This window comes from Triturus cristatus, chromosome 11 (genome assembly GCF_964204655.1).
Source record: "Triturus cristatus chromosome 11, aTriCri1.1, whole genome shotgun sequence".
Taxonomy (NCBI): Eukaryota; Metazoa; Chordata; class Amphibia; order Caudata; family Salamandridae; genus Triturus; species Triturus cristatus.
In genome coordinates, this window is record NC_140594.1 from 1165461574 (window position 1) to 1165482504 (window position 20931).

At 41.3% G+C, this 20931-nt stretch overlaps 1 protein-coding gene across 1 annotated transcript in view; it reads left to right on the top strand.

The window, feature by feature from the left end:
* LOC146788644 (putative cation-transporting ATPase 13A4) overlaps nucleotides 1-20931 on the top strand; it is a 468281-nt gene that overhangs the window by 236774 nt on the left and 210576 nt on the right. Inside the window, exons 12-15 of the mRNA XM_085635854.1 lie at nucleotides 2329-2517; nucleotides 3639-3700; nucleotides 4760-4910; nucleotides 13784-13870. Coding sequence (XP_085491980.1) covers nucleotides 2329-2517; nucleotides 3639-3700; nucleotides 4760-4910; nucleotides 13784-13870 — 489 coding nt within the window. The remainder of the gene's footprint in view (nucleotides 1-2328; nucleotides 2518-3638; nucleotides 3701-4759; nucleotides 4911-13783; nucleotides 13871-20931) is intronic.

Sequence of the window (20931 nt, forward strand, 5' to 3'; positions counted from 1 at the left end):
TCAGAAGAAGTAAATATTTCAGTAAAAATCTTTTCAGCCGAGTCAAGTATGTGATATTTAGCATTACACTCTCAGAGATGAAGTAGAAAGGTCTGCACCTCTCAGGAAGGGGTCTGAATAATACAGCAATTGAACATCTAATTAAACCTAGAAGATTCAAAGATGAGCACATCTCTCACTTGATTAATATCTGTCGCTTTCCACTCTCCCAAGGTTGACATTTTCCTTTTCTCTTGATCCTCGCATCCAACAAGTAGACCATCTGGGCGCCATGAAATATTTCCTCTCTCCTCATGTCCCATGAATGGACTCCCCTCATTCAGCTCGTTGGCACCACATTCTTTGCCAAACATTCTTGCTTGTTCCTTGCTATCACTAGTACAAAGATACTCCTTTCATTGACTACTAGGTCACTGAGGTGGACCTGCAGAGAAGAGAACATTGCAAAGACCAGCTTCTTGTTCATGTTGATGGATAAATGTCTATAACTGTAAGCTGAAGGCCCACAGTTATGCTAACTTATCTAAATGTGCTCACTGGATACATGACTCTACAGGCACATATGATTCAAAAGAAACTCAATAATTTAGTAAAGGCAAACTCCATGTTCAGTAAGTTAATAGGTATACATGTAAATATTAATAAGAACTGCAAATCGTCACATTACAATCAAATGTTAGGCACATATACAAGGTTCAAAATCCCTTGTCCCTAGTGAATGCACTGCATTAAATGTATTTTAGCGTACCACTTTACATGCTAAGACAATAGATTATATAACTATAACATTTTGACAATAAAAGAAAGTTTAATAGCTTTCTAATGCTAAAATTAAAACACACCAAAGTATAAAGAGTCCGGCACACGTAAATATTGCGTTTCTGTAACCAGTTAGGGTAGAACTAAAATGACACTGCTCCACCACTGTGACAACTTAAAATGTGCTAGCTCCATAAAAAGCATGCCCATGCCCAGGACCACCGCCAGGCCACCTGCAAAATGTAAGCATTGCTTTCAGCTCAAAAAGAATACCATAGACTACCATTTTCTTCGCATAAGAAATGTCAGTCTAGCCTAGTTGTCTAGTGTTCTGCTTTTTAATGAAGAACTCGATTGCCTAGATTTAGGTTGTGCATCCCATAAGAGGCAATTACACCTTCAAAAAGAGATCAAACGCAATTCCATTCTGGACCTTTCCCCCCTAATTTTAATAATATGATTGTTACATATAATTTCTTTATTCCTACTGGAAAATAGGACCTCGTAGGTCCAGCTCACACAAGAACATATCTCTTGTTCATATGGTACAAACTGAATTCTTGTTGGTATCCTCGCATAGTTTTTCTAATTAGTTCAAAAAAAGATATGAAGATCTAAAATGCCATTGGTCCTGAAGAAACAAGCCATAAGTGGGTGCATCCCTAAAGTTGCTAACAAGTCTGGTCCTAGTTTCATTTTCCAATCTAAAGTTACAGTGTTATGCCGTTTAAACATGACATGTTCAAATTGGAAAACATATTGTAAACTTTACCCAAAAGGACTGTTGTATTTATTTTCAATATCCAATTAAAATATTTAATTTTAGACTTTGCCCATCTGCCACAGAGCTACCTATGTCCAGAGAGTCAATAATCTTTCTGACTCAGTCTACACATGTATGCGCTACTTACTCTCACCTCAGCTGTCTGTAGCAGCTGATTTGATTTAATTAGGCACTATAGATTGCAGCTCAATAACATTAAAAATTTTTTTTACAGTCAGTGATACTTTATTGAGGGGTCTCACACATCAGAGACCCAAACCAGTGGTCTACAAGGGAAAAATAAATCTGTTTGATGTCACATTGAGATCCAGGACCCCTTAGAGGCTGGTTACTGGAGGGTTGGGTAAAATTAGCCCACAACACTGTTCCCAAACATTAAGAGTGTGACTGGAGATCAGGACATATGATTGTCCAAACTTGGAAGAATGTGTTTTTTGTAATCCAATCTGAATACACCACAGATAGAGCGCATAGACAGAGGAGGGGCCATCATAGTTTGAGTGAAAAGGAAGGCAGGTATGATTTGTGCATGAGCTTATCTGGTGTGGGTGACAGTGTCTGTAGGGGAGTTATGAACTTCCAGCTGTGAGTGTAGTACACACAGAGCCAATAAAGTGTATGTATTCATTGTTCTCTAAAAGTAAACCACTTTTAAATTAAGGATGTAAAATAAATAAATATGGTAGAATTTTATGTTGTAATTTGCAGGTTAACCAGACCAAACATTCTAACCATAAAGGTCTTTGTTTGTATTTGCTTACAATGTGGTGTTCTTCCCTCACCAGAAACCCACAGAGGAAACAATACTCATGGGGATCTCTGTGATGACCATAGCAGTGCCACCTGCTCTCCTGGCTGCTTTAGCTGTGGGTGTCATGTACGCCCAAAAAAGGCTGAAGAATAAGGGCATCTTCTGCTTCAGCCCTCAGCGGATCAACTTATGGGGACAAGCCAACATTGTCTGCTTCGACAAGGTAAGTGCAGCTTCTTGAGTCCATCTTGCATGCTCCAGTTTACAATCACATGGGCTTTTGTATATATTCATAGGGGAGCTGTAGCCTGTAATAATTGGATTAGGGTACATATTTGTATGGAGGGACTGGGATAATGAGCACTTACCACTAGAGGTTGGCAAAGGTTTAGCTCTGCCCACACAGTCAGGCACATACAAGAAATTTCAGTTTGATTAGTCTAACCTACGACTCCAGAGTGTGGGCAGCTTCATCGGAAGCATAGCTAAAGGGCACATGCCCCATCTTTGCCATGTTTTTTTAGTCATGATGACCACCTGGTGGAACATTCTGTGCCAGGAAATAGAGCGGAAATCTGCTGAATGCTCTACCTGTAAAGAAACAGGCTAGCAGGTGGGGGGAATGGAGAGAGATAGAGAGTAGGCTAAGGGCTTATTCTACCATCCATAATTAGGCTTTTGCATACTTTATGTCGACCTGGGCAGGATGTATGGGAGGGGGTGCATGGTACTTACCTGTGTGGTACTTACCTGCATAGTAACACCCTGCAGGTTGAAGACAGCATATACTTTTTACCCACCACCAGGTTAGCAAGGTCTGTCGTTTCTTATACCTTTTTCCAGGCTTTGGTAACTGATGGGGAGAAAACGTACAGAATATTTGTGTAAAGAGGGTTCGGAGCTACCTCTAAGTATGCCTAGGTTACCATCTCCTGGCAAGCAAGTGAAATATTGGCCTCTTCCCAAGACACATGCTTTTTTTAGTGTTGAATCCACTTCCCAAAGTCAGTGTCTGTGTCAGAATTTGGTAAGCCAAGACTGGCTGGCCAGCAGTTTATTTCGATTTATGAATACTTTGCAATCAAAACTGCACGATGCCATTGAGCATTTGGATTTCAGTTCAAGAGTCAAGGTTCCAAACACAAAGGTTCAGCAATCCAAATTTATTTATAATGAATGATGGGATGTCCAAGCTAGGGAATTCAAATAAATGTAATTTTGAACAAATTATTGGGAAGGAGATGTAAACTGCACAATGCAGCACCAGGATTCCTAGAAACTTCTTCATATGACACTTTTTGGAAGAGGTGCAATAAGTAATATTACTTCATATTCTGCACACAGACAGGAACCTTAACAGAAGATGGCATGGATCTGTGGGGACTTGTCCCCTCAGGAGAGAACAGGTGAGGTTGGTCACTACCTAATTGGACATTCTTGTATTCTTTTGAGAAGATGTGGTATGAGTCTTAAATAACAAAAATAAAAATGTAATGTTCTTGAATTTAAATTACCTTTCTATTATCTGTAATTTATATAATAAAAAAATGTCTACAGATATATTTTGCACAGCTAAGACCTCATAATAACCACAAATTAAGAAGGGGAAGTGAAGCACTGATATAACAAACTTCTTCCAGAGTTTAACTCTTTCTTTATTCTGTTTTATGCACTGAAAGATGTCCTTTCCCTCATTTAAGACCATCTTAAAACTACCTTAAATTGAAAATGATAATCTTAAGCCATGATGAATAGACATGTATTTTTCAATCAAAGATAAATCTTTTTTTAAATCATTGCCATATTTTTCTAACATGCTACTGCCACAAGGTGGTCTAACAAAGAAGGACAGGCCTGTTAAAGACAGTGTGAAGACAGTTTAAAAACAGAATAACCCCTTTCATAAATTTCACTCACTTGTGTAGCCAAAATCCAACATAGGAAGCCTAAGTTAATTAAGTGCGGAAAGACCACAACTTTGATGGTGGAACTATAGACAAAGGGTGGTAGCAAAAGCTTGATTCCTTACAACAGGGAAAGCTGAGATCACCATTGAGAGATCGGTTTGGTAGTGTGTGGTGTGAAGTTCATAGAAAAGTCAACAGATGTAGAAATGCAGAGTAGCATTTGAAGATAGTCGAGGAGAAGCAAAAAAGACATGCATAGTGGAAGCAATGAGAAGAAAATGAGGTTTATAAATGTTAAGCTTAGGAAAATAAAGGGCATCCCGTCCATCCTCAGTGGTGGTGAGTCAGACTCCCTGGTGATGTATATCAGTGTGAGCCGACACCTGTAGACACAGGGTTTTATCATTCCATACTGGAGGACAGAAGCACCTTTGTTGAGTCACTAGAATACCGCCCACCTTCATACACATGTTCATGCTGTATTTTGTATTGTTTTAAACAATATCATTAACCCTAATAACAGGCAAGCATGAGTCCTCACTATTGTTTCTGTTTCAGTTTTCAAACTGTTTACAGGTTTAACTCTGGTGAAGCCTTATCCTGGGGTCCACTCTTAGGAGCCCTTGCCAGCTGCCACTCACTGATGGTCATCGATGGGCAACTTCAAGGGGATCCGCTGGACCTCAAGATGTTTGAAGGCACTTTTTGGGTAATTTGTCCTTGCATTGTTCATACTCACCATCATATTGATATCAAAGAGTCAGACCAGACAACCCTCAGCCATAGAAAGTACTACCTCTTACAGCAGCCCTTTTCTTCGTATCGCCAGAGCATCTAGTGCAGTGATCTGTGCCTACAACCGGGGGAAGATTTGTAAATGCTGCCCTGATCACTCACGTCTCATCTGTTCAAGATCAATGCAGTAATTAACATTAAGTTGGTTAATAATTGCTCCCATTTTATAAGTGACACTTGAGTTTGTGGTGTGCTGAATATATTGTCACTATTACCCAAAAAGGTATCAACCACCTCTGCAGCTTAAATTTTGAATTATACAAACGTATCTCCTACAAAAAGACACAAAATTAAATTATCACCAGTCAGAGCAGTCCCCTATCCCCATGCATACAGAAATTGTAGACTAGATTGGAGAATCTTGGCTAAAGCAGCAACTAAGCCCACACAGCATTTCCAGGGTCACACATTGCTTACGAAGCAAGCATTTGAAAAATGGCAAGTCAATTACATTATCTGAGCAACTCATTACCCAGATCTTCACTATCTCTAAGAGCATTTCAAATGTCTGACTGAATAAAATTTCAACAGAGCTACCAGTACCTTCCGAACGCAATCTCAGGAAACTGCCAAACATTCTTCAACTTACAAATACATTTGAAATTGTATCAGAAGTCCACCATCATAATAAGAGCCTCACAGACCCATGTATCATCAATTTGCCTCCACTACTGGCCTAATCCTGCCTAGTAACAAAGAATATAACACCTGGAAAGATATTTATTGGAAATGACCAACTTTCACATGATACCACCCCAGATTTTTGCCTTAAGTGTTTTTGCTGGCTGTAAAACTCTGTGCTTTTTGCCCCTGCTAACCAGCGGTAAAGTGACTGTGCTTCATATTTAACATGATGAAATTGGCATACTTCTATTCGGCATATTTAACCTACCTATACGTCCCTAGTATATGGTACCACAATGAACCCAGGTACTGTAAGTTAAATGTCACAAATGGCCTGCAGGACCCTGTGTGCAGTCCACTGTGGTAGTGCAAATAGGACTGCAGGCCTGCTACAAGTATACCGGTTGTGCTGGTTTAGACTGTATATTCGACATGTCAAAATAGGCCTTCTAATGTCATCCTAATCTGGCCTAAGTGCCATAAGGCTAGGTGTGTGGCATTTAAAAGTGGGACATTTAAACACATGTTTACCGTGTAAAGAAAACCTAAAAGCTATTTTCGCTATAGTAGGATTACCTGTTCCATAGGAAATCATTTGGATATCATGTTAAATGTAATATTGTTATCTCCATCTAGGAACCACCTACAGAGTTTATTCTTGGACTTTTTAAAATATTTATTAGACACCCAATTCATTGGTAAAGTTTGATTTGTATTAAATATTTTGGAATAGGTACTTTTAGAAGTGTTATCTGACAAAAGCCTGTAGGGGGCACTCTGCATAAGCTTCCAACAGGCACCCAGGAGCTGAGTAGCCCCCTTGATGAGATGTGAACTTGCTCCCTGAGCTGAGGCAAAGGTCTTGGGTATGGGGAGGGGTTGTGTTACCCTAGCAGGCTGACCATGTGGGCTATGTGCAGGAACCTAATTAACTTCTAAGAGGTCTACTCTGTCACAGTCAGATGTAGCTAACAACTAGGCAAAGCCCCTTCCTTTGTCCCCCTAGCCAGTTTGGCTCCAGGTCTAGCAGGAGAGGAGATACCTCTAGAACTAGTTAAGAGTGACCACAGGGAAAGGGTTGCTCATTTCCCTGGCCACACCTCTGGGGTGTGGACAGGAGTTCTGCAAAGGAGAATAAAGGTTCTACCTGGTTTAAAGCAGCTGCTTCATTTTTCACATGAAGCGTGAGTTCACAGCTGCCCGAGTACAGCACATTTATCATAATACGGTGCATTATTCTTCATTGCACTGGGAACAACTTTTTAAGGGTGCACCCAGCGCAATGAAGGTAGATGCGCCGCATGCATAATGCGGCCCCAGCAGGCTGATTTCAATGTGGTGCCATCGGATTGCTTTTTCATGAGGTCTCGGTTCAACCCTGGAAGTCTGGAGCTCCAAGGGTTTCATCAGGATGGATCTGTAATCCAGGTCGAGTCGTGGTAGAACATAGCAGGCTTGACTCTCAACTAACCCTGGGCGTAGTTCGCGAAGTAGCGCTATGCGTAGCTACGCAAAGTGCACTTCGCAATACACGAGCTGTGCGTAGCACTTCGCGAACTGCGTAGTACCCTGTTCTCACTGTGCAATATGCCGTTTTCAATGATTGCACAGTGCAGACAAGCATTCGGCACTGTGCAATCATTGAAAACGGCATCTTGTACAGTGCAAGCTGTAGTTTTCTGCCTTCTCGAGTAGATTTTTACTCGAGCAGCAGCTTTCTCAACGCGGACTGGTAGTTTCTCATCGCGAGCAGTCGCGAGCATACGCGACCACTCGCAATGAGAAACCTGACCTCCCCGCTTTGAGAATCTCGCCGGGAGTTTTTTTTTCTATGCTCGCGATTGGCAACTTAATGTTGCTTATCGCGAACAAGGAAAAAGTCTCGCCGGGATGTCATTTTGCTTGCTTGCTCGCGGTCGCAAACTTGATGTTGAGGACCGCGAGCAAGCAAAAAATGACCGCTGCACTACGCTACGCTACGCTACGCTACGCTACGCGTGTTTGCACTGTGCTACGTGTATTTTGCGTAGTGCGAAGTAGCGCAAACTTCGCAAACTATGCGAGCGTAGAGTAGTCCTTTGCCCAGGGTTACTCTCAACATTGTCAGTCACCTTATGGAGCTTTTTGACAAAAAGTTTCCCAATTTCACCAAACTACTGAGTATTCTGCCAGAAGGTCTCCGTGAGGGTTCAAAGGGTTCAGATTGATTAAAATTGTTTTCGTTGGTGCTTCAACCTGTTTTAAACTTCCTCAGGTCACACACCTCCACTCACAATCTATACTGGTAAAGGCCCCTCACCCATACGGCAACATATGGAAATTTGGAATAAAAGATTTCCGCCAAAGAGCCCCTCATAGGGAGCCCGTCAGGTATTGCAGAGCCTACCTGACGAGGAGCTGCCCTATGATGAAGCATGACACCCAGCCGGGTGTGTGAGGGCCCCAAATTCTAAGAGGAGCAGTCCCCATCCTCCTACTTCTCATGACCACGCAAAAGCGGTGCTCCTAGTTTTTCCATTCCTGGTAAGCAGAGCCCAGGGCACAGTCAGAGTCAGATACCACCAGTACCAAGCAAATAATGAGGCTGATCAGGGCATAAGGGATTACTCTCTAATAGTCACATATACCCCTTCTCCCACCTGACCACAGAAGATATATAATCATGAACACCCAAACAGAGAAGGAAGAAGCACTTGTTAGTTGGTGCTTTTCTAAAGCATCTTAACCAGTATTTAGCATATTAGGGCCTGTTCACTCAGAGGGGAATCAGGCTGAGGCATGAGGAACAAGATAGGTATCCTGACCTATTGTCTGGAGCCAAGGCAGCTTATAAACAGCCCCTTCTTAGTCTCAGACAAAACTCACAACAGCATAGGGCAGTTCTAAACCTCATTTAAGGTCTAGGACCCTGATTTCAATTCACTTAGATGCAGACAACAAAATATTGTGAAATTAACTGGTCTTACTCCCCCTCCATAATGCAAGACTGGAGCTGGCTGCCAAGAATGTAGGTGTAAATTAAAAAAAAATGCTTCTATTGCAACTGAGTATTCAAAGAACAAGAGCAAAACAAGCAGCAGCCACCTCACATTAGTGTCTTGGAATGCTGCAGCACTCAATATGTTACTCGGTAATGGTGAAGCACGAGCTCCTGACCTCGCGCATAGGACCACACCATACGAAGGGTATCAGGAGGTCCAACAACTGGGAGTAAAATCAAATACATTTATGATGGGTAAGGCGTGATTATACATCACAACCACCTTAGAGACTAACACTAAACCCATAAATGAATCTAGCCGCTCGCTCCAGGCTGTTACACCAGAGCAATGTCACCTCAGCAGTACAACTTTTCCATCATGATTGTAAATATTTACTTTTATTGATATGATCATAGAAAAGCAGCCTTGGACTTCCTAGAAGAAATCAAAGAATTATTATTTAGGTACTCAAGGCAAGAGATGGTCATTACTGGTGACTTCAACCTGCAACAAATTGATGAATTGCAGCGAACACAATCTGTACATGCTGAAGAAGATCTCTTTAACCCCTTGCATGCCCGCCCCTTTCCCCGCCCAGTGCCGCGCTTTTTATTAGCGGGCGGAGTTCATGACGAGCTGGACTCGTCATGGGCACAGCGCCACCGCAGCCCATGACGAGTCCAGCTCGTCATGGGCACTGAAGGGGTTAATATCAAGGACATTGCAAGGTCAGCAGTATATTTAATTCACTTGGCCTCCAGTTAATACCAAATCTAGAATCTATTGCCTAAACTTCAAAACACACATCTTAGGGCCTAATTTAGATTTTGGCGGAGGGAAATACTCATTCACTAACGTGACGGCAGTCCCGTCTGCTGTATTATAATTCCATTATGTCCTATGGAGATCGGAATACAGCGGACGGGATAACTGTCATGTTTGTGACAGAGTATTCCATCTGCCGAGATCTAAAGTTCTTAGTCTCACAGCAAGACTACCAAGATAGAATATACCATAGTCTCATGTGAACCATTTTCGATGTGTACTTCCTTTCACATCATTTATTGGAGGGAGAATGATAATTTTTCCTTAATCTGAAGGTACCACTTACAAATGCTGTGAGATGTTGAACTTGCCATCATGGGAAAGTTAGTGCCATCAGCATTTATGAAGAGATTAGAATAGAGCTCCATGAACCTAGTGTCAGACCCCCACAATTCTCACCTCGTATTTGTGGAGGAATCCCACAGGGACGACAGGAGCAACCCCTACCTGAACCCTTCTGTTACTGGAAGGACTGAATACACTAGCCAGTTTCAGGAGGGAACCGGGGGAGATTGCCAGGAAGGGTGGTGCGAGTGGGACTGTGGATGGCGTGACGGGGATACCCTTCGTGGCTCCTTAGGCTGTGTAGAAGTCCACGATCCCTAAGGCAAGAGAGGAAACAGGGGTGACTACAGTACAGGGTTAGAGCGAGAACATGCACACCCTCCGAGCTTTTGGGGGGAACACAGTAATAAGTGGAGCAGTACTCTCATCTGGTTACCTGTGAGCGCGGTGCTCTTGCACTGATGAAGTTCAGGTGTTGGTATCAAACGAGGTCCTGGCGGAGAGTGAAGGTCACCAAAGGAAAAAGACCCCGAAGGTATGCAAGGGTCCGAACGCTCCTGCGCTCTTAGGAAGGATCAAGTACCAGGAAAGCGCCACTGCGCTAGAGGGAGGAAATACAGGTGTGGCGACTTCGTGCCGTCGCACAAGTCGGGTGTGAAAGTAAGCAAGGGAAGGCGCCACTGCGCTCTGGGGGACAAGTAGGCAGTTCTGGCGACTTCGTGCCGTCGCACGAGTCGTCTCAACAAAGGTAAAAGCGCAACTGCACTCTGGGGTAAATAGGCAGAGATGGCGACTCCGTGCCGTCGCACGAGTCGTCTCAACAAAGGAGAAGCGCCACTGCGCTCTGCGGTAAACAAGGCAGGTGTGGTGACTCCGTGCCGTCGCACGAGTCGTCTTTACAACAAAGGAAAAGCGCCACTGCGCTCTGGGAAGGTAATAGTGCAATAGGATGGCTCCGTGCCAAATATGAAGGAAAGGCGGGATCTTTGGGCGCCCTTGCGCGGTCCGGACCGACTGTCCGGTTGCTGGAAGAGCCTTCGCTACGCTCCTGCGTGCCTGCGAAGCTCAGGGAAAGAATCCGAAGCGCCGAGCCTACCGTCCTCCGTAGTGATATGCTCAGGCAACCGGAAGTGACGGCCGGCCGGCGGCGTCCACTACGTGCCGCCGAAAGACTAGACTGCAACCTGCCGGGACCACCCAGGGGGAGGAGTCCCGTGTCGACTGAGGAGTGCCCTGCTTCTGGTTCGCTGGTGAGGGGCGCAAGGAAACATGACACCTAGATACATGAAATACTTGGAAGCAGAAAGCAGCTCCACTGGGCTGCTGCATTACTTTGCAGAGCCTACTGGATCTATAATAATTTGACCCAAGGTAATCGGATCACTACACCAGCTTCTGCAGCAGGCAAGTGCCACCAACACTTTTGCTAAGTGAAGAACTTCTAATTCTTGGTTCACGTCCAGGTTAAAAGCAGTAAGACAGAGGTTTGTCCGCTAACTAGAAACAATAAGAAGACCAGCCCCACATCCTGCAACATTACTTGTCTTGCTAAACCTAAGTACTTGTTCCATAAACATTTGTAGGAGGGAAAGAGAAATCATAACGATGCACAGTGACTCCATCTATACAAACGTTTAAGACAAAATGACCAAGCCAAATTCTGTCTCTAGGGTGACTAGAGGGGACATATTATGTTCACTAATGTGGACTAAGCACATCAAACCCCTATCCAGTCTTCAAGAAGATCCCGCAACCATCAAAGATGTGTAAATTACAGTTAACATGAACAGGTATGAATTGATTAAATATCTACAGAACGATAATGTTATCACCATCAATCGATTGACACACTCAGTCAGAACCTGCTGATGCAAAGAGGCCCGGGATCCCCGCCTCATTATATATGTCCAGAGGTGGATGGAAAGACTATTTTCCATTTATTCTGCAACATTTGAACTAGGATTAGTCCCAGACTCATGGAAATGCTACATTTTGCTTCCAATATTTAAGAAAGGTGACAGGCAAAATACAGCTATAATGATTGCCTAACTGCAACACTAGATGTGCAAGTCAAAGTCTACACCATAATTCTTTTGGAAGAGTTAGAACGAAGGGCTAGTGACAAGCACATTATTCCATTTATCCAGACCAGACTCAAGCTTAACTGTAGCACAATGAGCAACATCTTGGCCTAACCTACCTAGCACATAACTGTATCAATAAATCTGTTTCTCCCCTTTTTTGCTTGTTAGAGAGTTTATTCGTTGGTCATTGACAGTCCATATTGGCAAAATGGGGTATCTCAAAATCTGTGTTGGTAGCCATGATCTCACATCCAAAAGTCTGGGCTTCATCGGGCATTGAATGAGCTTCACATTTACAACCACCAAAATAAACTCAGAGCCAGTGAAGCGAAAACAAAAATAATGATCTTTGGAAAATGGAAGTATCAATCAAAACAGAGCTGGACTCTGGATAACCACACTTTGTTTCATGCTGCTTCATACCACTATGTGAGATTATGGATTTCTGATAATGGCTCTGTACAAGACCAACCAGAAACCAACCAAAATAAAGCATTGGTCTTAATATTCGTCTTGTAGAATACTCAGCTGTTTAGTCCATCAGTGGACTCCATCCTCAAAGCCAACTTTCTTCCATTGCTTTAATACGCCCAACACCGAAGTCTAATTAGAATTCCCCCGCTGCTGGACTCAATATAATGCAAAATTTCTAGATAAGTCTTACTACTTCCAAATACACAAGTACATCACAAACCAATTTGGCATTTGGTTTAAGAAACTAGGAACATGCACGCAGCGCTTCATTAATAATACTCTGCTATAGCATTTTGAAAGCTAAAGCCTACACCCAGAAGTACCACCTGCATAAAATGATTAAAGTTAAGGACAAACCTACAAATTAAAGTCATTGCAGATCTGGAAGTTACTCCAGAATCAACTCAAATGTGTCAAAAGCAGCTCTCAAACTCTCTAAAAGAGGCAGGTTCAGTTTATCTCATATGCAATGACTCCACCGCCTTCATTCCTTTCAAACCTGCTGATCTTCTCAGTGACCTGTGTAGGATTTCAACCATTCAACGCTGCCTGAGGGAAACAACAAGTGGAAGAACAGAGCATCATAAGAATGTGCTTTATGCTGGTTTCCTCAAAAGACATCTGGAGAAAGTGAGCCAACTCAGCACAGGAACTATGACAACGTGTCTGGTCAATTATCAAAATGAAACTATGTTATCCCTTTATGGTCTGGCTTGACAACACAGCTGTTGTCAGACAATTATGTGAGCGTCACTAGAGAAGCGCTTTGGCTCCACTCACAGGTTGAGAGACAGAAGTGGATGTTTGATTGGGCAGACATTGTGTGCTTCCAGAAAGAAGTGATTGCCCTCAAACAGAGCTGTGATCATTGTGTTTATTTATTCAGCTGCCTTTCAGGGCCACACATATGACTTTGGAATACTGTAAAAGTGTCTTAGATAACTTGATAATTTATGATGTTTTTCTCTAGTGGCAGCATAGATGGGAGGAGGGCACTAATTCACCTAAATGAATGTTTATATCAGGCTTTATAGTGCAACTGCTCCTGACCTTTCAACTTACGCCAATACCCCAATAGTATTCTACAGTTCTTTGCTTCCACACAAATACACATCTTCCCCTGCTGTTTTCTTGTGATGCTTCACATTACCATACAACATTTTTCTAAAGCCAGGCCTACAAGAATTACCAATGCTTGTTTTTGCCACTTTCGAGGGGTTAAAGAGGAAAGCCAAAACTTTTAATGGCAATTTTTCTAAAAAGGGTCCCTTTTAGTTGCAATAAGTCCTTCAAATATTGCTTGAATACTGAGGACCTACTGCTCTCTGTCGGATAGCAAACTTACTATTGATTATTTAATGAAATTCAGTATCTTGAAAATTTTATAGGTGGAATTGGTGTGTTATAGCATCACATGTAGTTTACAATGTAAATAATCAAATAATACTTAAAGAAAAATGTTTTTGTAGCATTGCTTATCACCAACCTAAATGATTTTCTTCTTTTGCTGCCAGGAGATTGAGGATCAGAGTATCAATGAAGACGTGGAAGGGAAGCGGACATCATCAATGATTCTCAAACCAGGACCGAAGGCCACTAAGGTACTTCTATACAGCGTGGCAGATTTACAACACAATGACATAATGCTGCAAGACTACTTGCTGCTCTGCTCAAATCGAGAATACTAGAATGTGCCACATCTACTTAGATATGGAGCCTTCCAGCTCTCTCTCTGCACTGGTGCCCTTGTGGCTGCCAAGCGCCAACACAAGCACCTTTGCTCCATGGTGCAAGCGTGCCTACATAACAGACAGGATTGTTTTGTGGAGGAAAGACCACTTTCCTGTGAAAAATCTATCCTCTGAGGCATTTTTCTCCTTCTATGCTTGCTGCAGAATGCAACTTGCACAGAAAGAGGAAAAAATGAGGAGAAAGGAATTTATGGAAGGTGTACCATTTGTCTTAATAAATTTGGGAATGTACCAAGATTCATAGGTGTATGCGTGGGAACACCCATGCCCTCCATGGATCGCCTTCCCGGGGCAGAGTAGAAAAAGGCAGCAACTTGTGTTGCCTTGCGTTACTCCATATTTACTATGCCACGCAGAGCCATGTAATTTGTCTCTGCGTGGCAAAGTAAATCTCACTTAAGGGCTTGTGCTGCCCTAGCGTCACCTTGCGTGCGGCAAGGGCATCATAAGCCTTTGATAAATCTGCCCCTAAATGCGGGCAACATTTTACTTCCCAAGAGTCATTGAAGTTATGTTGAATGTATGTTTGAGGACATTTAAATAAAGCTCTTAATAGATAAAACCGTCTTGAACTGCTGTTTGATACTACGGTAAAAAAGATAATGGTTTAGAAAATTAAATTAAAATGCTGATCAAAAGGGTGCAGTGTCCAACACTGATATAGAATAAGGCTTCTCATTTACGCATGAACATCGGTAAATGTTGCACCATCAAATCAGCACTCCAAGAACCAAGTTCAGGGTCCTTTGCACTGTCCACAGGGCCTAATGGAGGAAAATGCCAAAATACCTTCACCTTCTCGAAACCCAACACACTCAAACCAGAACTCTGAGCTCAGCAAATCAACAATAATGGAATCATATCACTGAGAGTCCAGGGCCCTAGGTTACGGAATGTTTTGAGTCCAAATGTGACAACCAAACTACATGTGATTGAGCACAGAGCTAATAATAAAACTCCTGAAACATCCCTGCAACCAAACCTTTGAAGCAAAGGGATCCTGATTGAGGAGCATCAGAAAGGTCTTGCCTCACCATATGATTCTACTGATTTTGACCTCCTTAGCTGCACTTTGAAGTGACTGACAAGAAACATATAACATTCTCTAAAACCTTCAAATAAATAAATGGGTATGTCCAGAGAACGTCTGTGGACTGCACAGCTTCCAACTCTGTCAATGAAGATATTGAACAGCATTTGGGGTGGTCATGATCAGTGGTCATGCTCTAGATGAGAGCTGGGGTTTGGCAGGAGTCTTCCACTTAACAAAGCAAAACAAATCTACTGAACGCAGGAGCATCCACCGCCCTCCTCAGACTTCTGGATAAAACAAGCCCATGTTCCACCAGGCATGGAGGGTAATGGTGGAATGGCATATACCATAATTTTAAGTTGTTTTATCATTCGCCCGTTGGGATTGGCCAAATAATTTATTTGTTCCACCAGTCAGAATGTCCAATAGTGTGCACTCCAAACTAAAAAATGTGGAACATTTACATCGTATTGGGAGAGTGGAAACTCTAGAGGAATTTGTCAATTTACCCTATATAAAATAGCTTTTTATACAAATATTTGGAAAGCGTGTAATCTGCGATACAAAAGAAATTAGGTGCTACACTTTTTAGGCCATTTTCTAGGGCTGAGACATAGTAGGACATGACACATGTTGTTACAGAAGTATGAATCACATTTCAAAGTGTGGATTCTAATTCTCTGAAAATGTTATTTTCCTGCAACCTCTAAATTCAGTTGTTGCTGCACACTGCTCTGGGCTTTGCACCCACTACTATTTTATATCATTGGTGCCCTGTAGTGTAATGGTGGCATCATCATCAAATCTCCAGGACAGGTTGTGATTTAGTTCTGCCAAATGCTGGAGTGTCTTGATGTCATAACATGCTCTCTTTACACATAAGCATTCCATGCATGTTGAACAATGGGGTGGGAGAAGTTACGCTGACCTTGTACAGGTACAGGTATAGGCAGCACATACCGTGTTGAGTACCAAAGATCACCACATCCAGGGTTCTTACACAATGACTGAAGGGACCGGAACTGTGCTTTACTGGTACTTGAATCCACTCTAGGTGTGTCCTCTTCATGCTGAGATGTCCATCTCCACAAGTTCTGAGATTATCATTCTAATAGATTTTTACATCAGTGTATTATTCTGATGTATATATATATATATATATATATATTCACTGAAAAAACCAAAGGTTTCAGGGGCGTTATAGTTGCGCCCCCTGGAATTTCAGTTACGCACCTAGAAAATCATCCATTCACACACTTGTACACCCACTCATTCTTCAACAGACCTTTCCCTATATATATTAAACATATTAAAACTGTACAGAAACACATACTCACTGGATGATGTCATCAGTGATGTCACTGACCATGTCATGAGTGATGTAATATGTGACGTCATCAGCAGTGCATTGTGGGGGCGCGAGTTATAGTTAGCTGAACTAACTATAACAGGGGAATTTCTAGGGTTTTGTACGAGGGAAATGTCCAGCTAACTATGACGCCCCTGAAACCTATGGTTTTTTCAGTGAATTTCTAAGGTTTTTTAAATGCCAATTCCTAACTATAACGCCCCTGAAACCTTTGGTTTTTTCAGTGAATTTCTAAGGTTTTTTAAATGCCAATTCCTAACTATAATGTCCATGAAACCTATGGTTTTTTCAGTGAATTTCAAAGGTTTTTTAAATGCTAATTCCTATCTATAACTTATCTTTAAAGATATCATGTTTAATGATTTTGATTGGATTTCTGTATTTTTCCAATTCAGTGTGTCAATTTCATTAATTATGGTTTTTTTAAAATACTTTTTTATCACCATTTTTTAAACTTATTTTTTCAATTAATTCTTTTAAAAATTAAAAAATATTATTTGAATTTATTGGGTTTTTCAAACATATTTTTGTATATTTTTCAATTTTTTTTTAACTATATGTTCAAAACTTTATTTTATATATTTTTTTTCCATGTTTTTGGATCCGCGCACCCAACGCGAGAGGATCCGAGCACTAAGCATCGCTAGAGGGTCAGAGTATTTCCACTCTGCCCCCTTTATATGTTTTACACACTTATTCCCCTTGCTTCTTCAGCCTCGCTTCTACCGAGGCAGAAAATGGCTGCCAACAGTTCCTGGTTTTGAATGTAGACAGACACTCGACAGCCAATTAGCATACAGCGCACGATTGGGAGGGTGCGCTTACGGTGTGGGTAGGGTGCGCGGATCCTCCCCGGCCATAGATATATATGTACTTTTAACTCCAATTTTCTCAGGAACTACTGAACGGATTCACACCATTTATGCAAAAGTCATGAGTCTGAATTGAGGACTACCTCTTTGCCAAATTTGGTGTAATTCCGTTCAGCGGTTCGGGCTGTAGCGGCGACAACAGTTCCTATGGGAAATTGCATAGGGAAAATGTGTTTGGGACCCCCCTTTTTTCTCGGCCCCCGCTTGACGAATCACCACAAAACTTTCAGGGTAGGAGCGGAGCGGAGCTGGCCAAAAGTTTGGAAAATTTTGCAAAGATTCGTCAACCCGCGCCAGACTTATTGGGAATTGAATGTTGCGGATTTCTTATGGTAAATAGGTCCTAACTATAACTATCTACTGGCGACCGCCAGTAGATAATATATATTATATTATGGTAGTTATAGTTAGGACCACGTTTCCATAGGAAAACCTCAACATTCTATTTTGAATAACTTTGGCGCCGGTCGACGAATCCTCGTGAATTTCTCAAAATAGGTGGGGCGCTACGCTCCGCTCCTACCCTGAAAGTCTCGGGGGGATCCGTCAAGCGGGGGCTGAGATAAAAGGGGGGTCCCAAAACGCGTTTTTCCCATGCATTTTTCCATAGGACCTTTAGAACGAGCTACAGCCCGAACGGCTGAACAGAATTACTCAAAATTTGGCAGAGAGGTAGTCCCTAGGTCAAGGAAGTGCCTTTTGTAGGTTTGGTGTAAATCTGTTCAGTAGATTCTGAGAAAATAGCCTTTAAATCAATATATATATCTGAGCCCGCTTACGGTACGCTTACCGTACGCTTACGGTAAGCGTACGGTGGCGTGCGCGAGCGCGATTCTGATTGGCTCTTAGATCTTAGTAAACATTCGAATCGGTCGAAACCAGGAAGCGGCGGCCGCCATTTTGTGTATTTCACTCTGAAAAAAAAGAGTGAAAACAAGGAAAGGGGGCAATGAGGAGAGTTACAGACCCCCTAACATTTGTAAGGGGGTCAAAGAAGGACAGAAAAGTACAAAAAAACATTTATTGATTTTAAAAAAAATCACGGGGTACGCGTACGGTAAGCTTACGGTAAGCGTACGGTAAAAAAAATAAAAATAAATAAATGAAAAGCAGATTTAAGAGTTTAGAAATTAGGGAGCTCTAAAAAGAGCTGTTGTGTTTATGAAGTCATTTTTTTAGTGGTACCTACAAGTAAGTACCGATGCAGAGTCTAAGGTTCAAGAGGAAGACTCTGTTCCCTTCATCATTGAAGTGCACACCATCTCCTCTATAAATGTCTTGCATGTCATAACGCAAGTTGTTGTGGTAAATGGCACCCATACCATAGTCACGGAGGAAAGCAGAAACAGATTTGTTGACGTGCTTTCTTGCTTTGTCAATCTGTGGACAGAAATGATTGGACCAGTTCCATTTTTGCCTTTGGCATATGTTGGAAAACACAAAGGCAGTTTTAGGGTAAAGTGTAAACAGTTGTGCAAAGGTGTCCTTCATAAGCATTTCCAGACCTACCCCAGTCAAAGTGCCTAGGTCATTGCCACCACAGTGCACTATTATGAGGTCAGGGTGTTGGATTTGAATGAAGGATTTCACCAATGGCATCAATTGGTGCCACTTTAACCCTCTCTGACCAATCCATTTAATGTCTACATTTGGCAAAGCAAGGTCTCTCACCATACCTGTTTTCTCTGCAAACTTTTCACTCCAGAAGACATAGCTGTGCCCTACAATCCACACTGTGAACATCTTCAAAGGAGAACTGGATGCACTCAGGAGGTGTCTTTCAGTAGAATGGCAATATGAAAAGAAAGACAGTTTGGAAATGGAGGCATACATATTTTTTTCAAAACAAAAAGAACTGATTGGCTGTTTCATACCATTCTAGAATAAAAACTAGGCTGTATGTGTAAATTAATAGAAGCATGTTTTATATTGGTAAAAAAAAATGTGTAACCAAAGAACAGTACTATGGATTTGCTGTTAGGTTTGAAAAGTCAAGCACTCTTGCTCTGTGGAATTGAAACATTGTTTGGCGAACTTCTGACCTAACTCAACACAGCAGTGTTCCATGAGCTGTTGCTATGGTAGCAGGCAGAAGTCAAGTTGGGGGAAGGGTACTAGGCAGAAGTCAAGTTGGGGGAAGGGTACTTTTGGAAAAGGGTTGGTTTTCAACCAATAGAAATGTGTGATTACATTTGAAAAAAAGGGGGAAGCACTGAGATTTGAAACTTACAAGTATATGTGTGGAAAAATAGAGGGAAAGTTTGCCATTATCTGGTTCTGCTGAGAGGAGAGAGGTGAACACAACAGAGATCCTGGCTCTGATAATCTGCTGTTTGAGTGTCACATTTCTTTCACAACTAACTAATTTTAAAGGTGAGTTTACAGTTTGAGAGGGGATGTATGTGGTAACTTAAGAAATGAATAATAGAACTGGAAATTGTTTTTGTTGTAGTTACACATGGTGGTTTCATAATGTGTCAGTCTGTAAAAGTGATTTTCACTTGCCCCGAAAAAAAAAAGAGCAGTAAGTGTGCTTTCAAATTGGCAAAGAAATTTCGTTTTGGGACTAATGTGAAAACATGACTCTGTGTGCAGAGAGGAATTATAGGCAGAGATTTATTGCGTCTTGCTCTGGTGATTTCACAGTTGCATTAGATGGAAAGGGGGAGCGAATTTTTGGGGGAAGAAGCAGAGTCTTAGCACACACCCATGTGCTTGCCATGTATAGTCATGCACAGTATTTACAAGCGAGTGGGGTTTTCAGGTTTCAGTCTGTAATGCAAATACATTCAGCATCACTAAGGCTGGTTGCCCTTGCTGTAGTGTAGCAGTCTGGACATGGGCTTTTTAAAAAATCTGAAAAGTGGATTCATAATGTGACAGTTTGTAAAAGTGATTTTCACTTGCCCCAAAAAAAGAGCAGTTAGTGTGCATTCAAATTGGCATAGAAATTTCGTTTTGTGACTATTGTGAAAAGAAATGTAGTAATATATTTAAATACAATAAAGGAATTGTTACAGAGAATCGGTGAGATCTGTACAAATAAAACTTTAGAATTTTATTGGATTACCATTGGAAATTTAATCAAAAAAGAATTTTAAAATTACTATTTGGTCTAAAGGAAATGAAATCAGATGTATTTTGGAGTTATTTGAGATATAATATTGTGATTATACTTCTGAAACAAACATATCAGACGGTATTTTAAAGAAATAAGTATTGGTATTAGATGATATTTTTTTAGAATATTATGCATTTCTATAATGTTAAGTTTAAGTAAAAAAAGAATCAGGGCTTTTTTAATACAATCTTTGTGATTGTTATTTTTTTTTGCCCGCTGTAAAATGATGAATGCAATTGCTTTCACAATTTATAGTGAAATGCAATATATTCTGAAAACAGCAAAAATAAGGCAAAAATATTTTATGGAAAAAAATGTAAATATGTGTACTGTATTATAAAATGTTTTAAAAATATTAATACTTTTTTCTTTTTTTCCAGATAGATATAGAAAATTTTCGAAAACTACAAACATTTTTAAAACTATTTTTAAAAAAAACAAATGAATAAATATTTTTTCAGTGAATATGGTAAGTCAATAATAATAATTGTAGTCTCTCAAGGACCTTGTAATGTG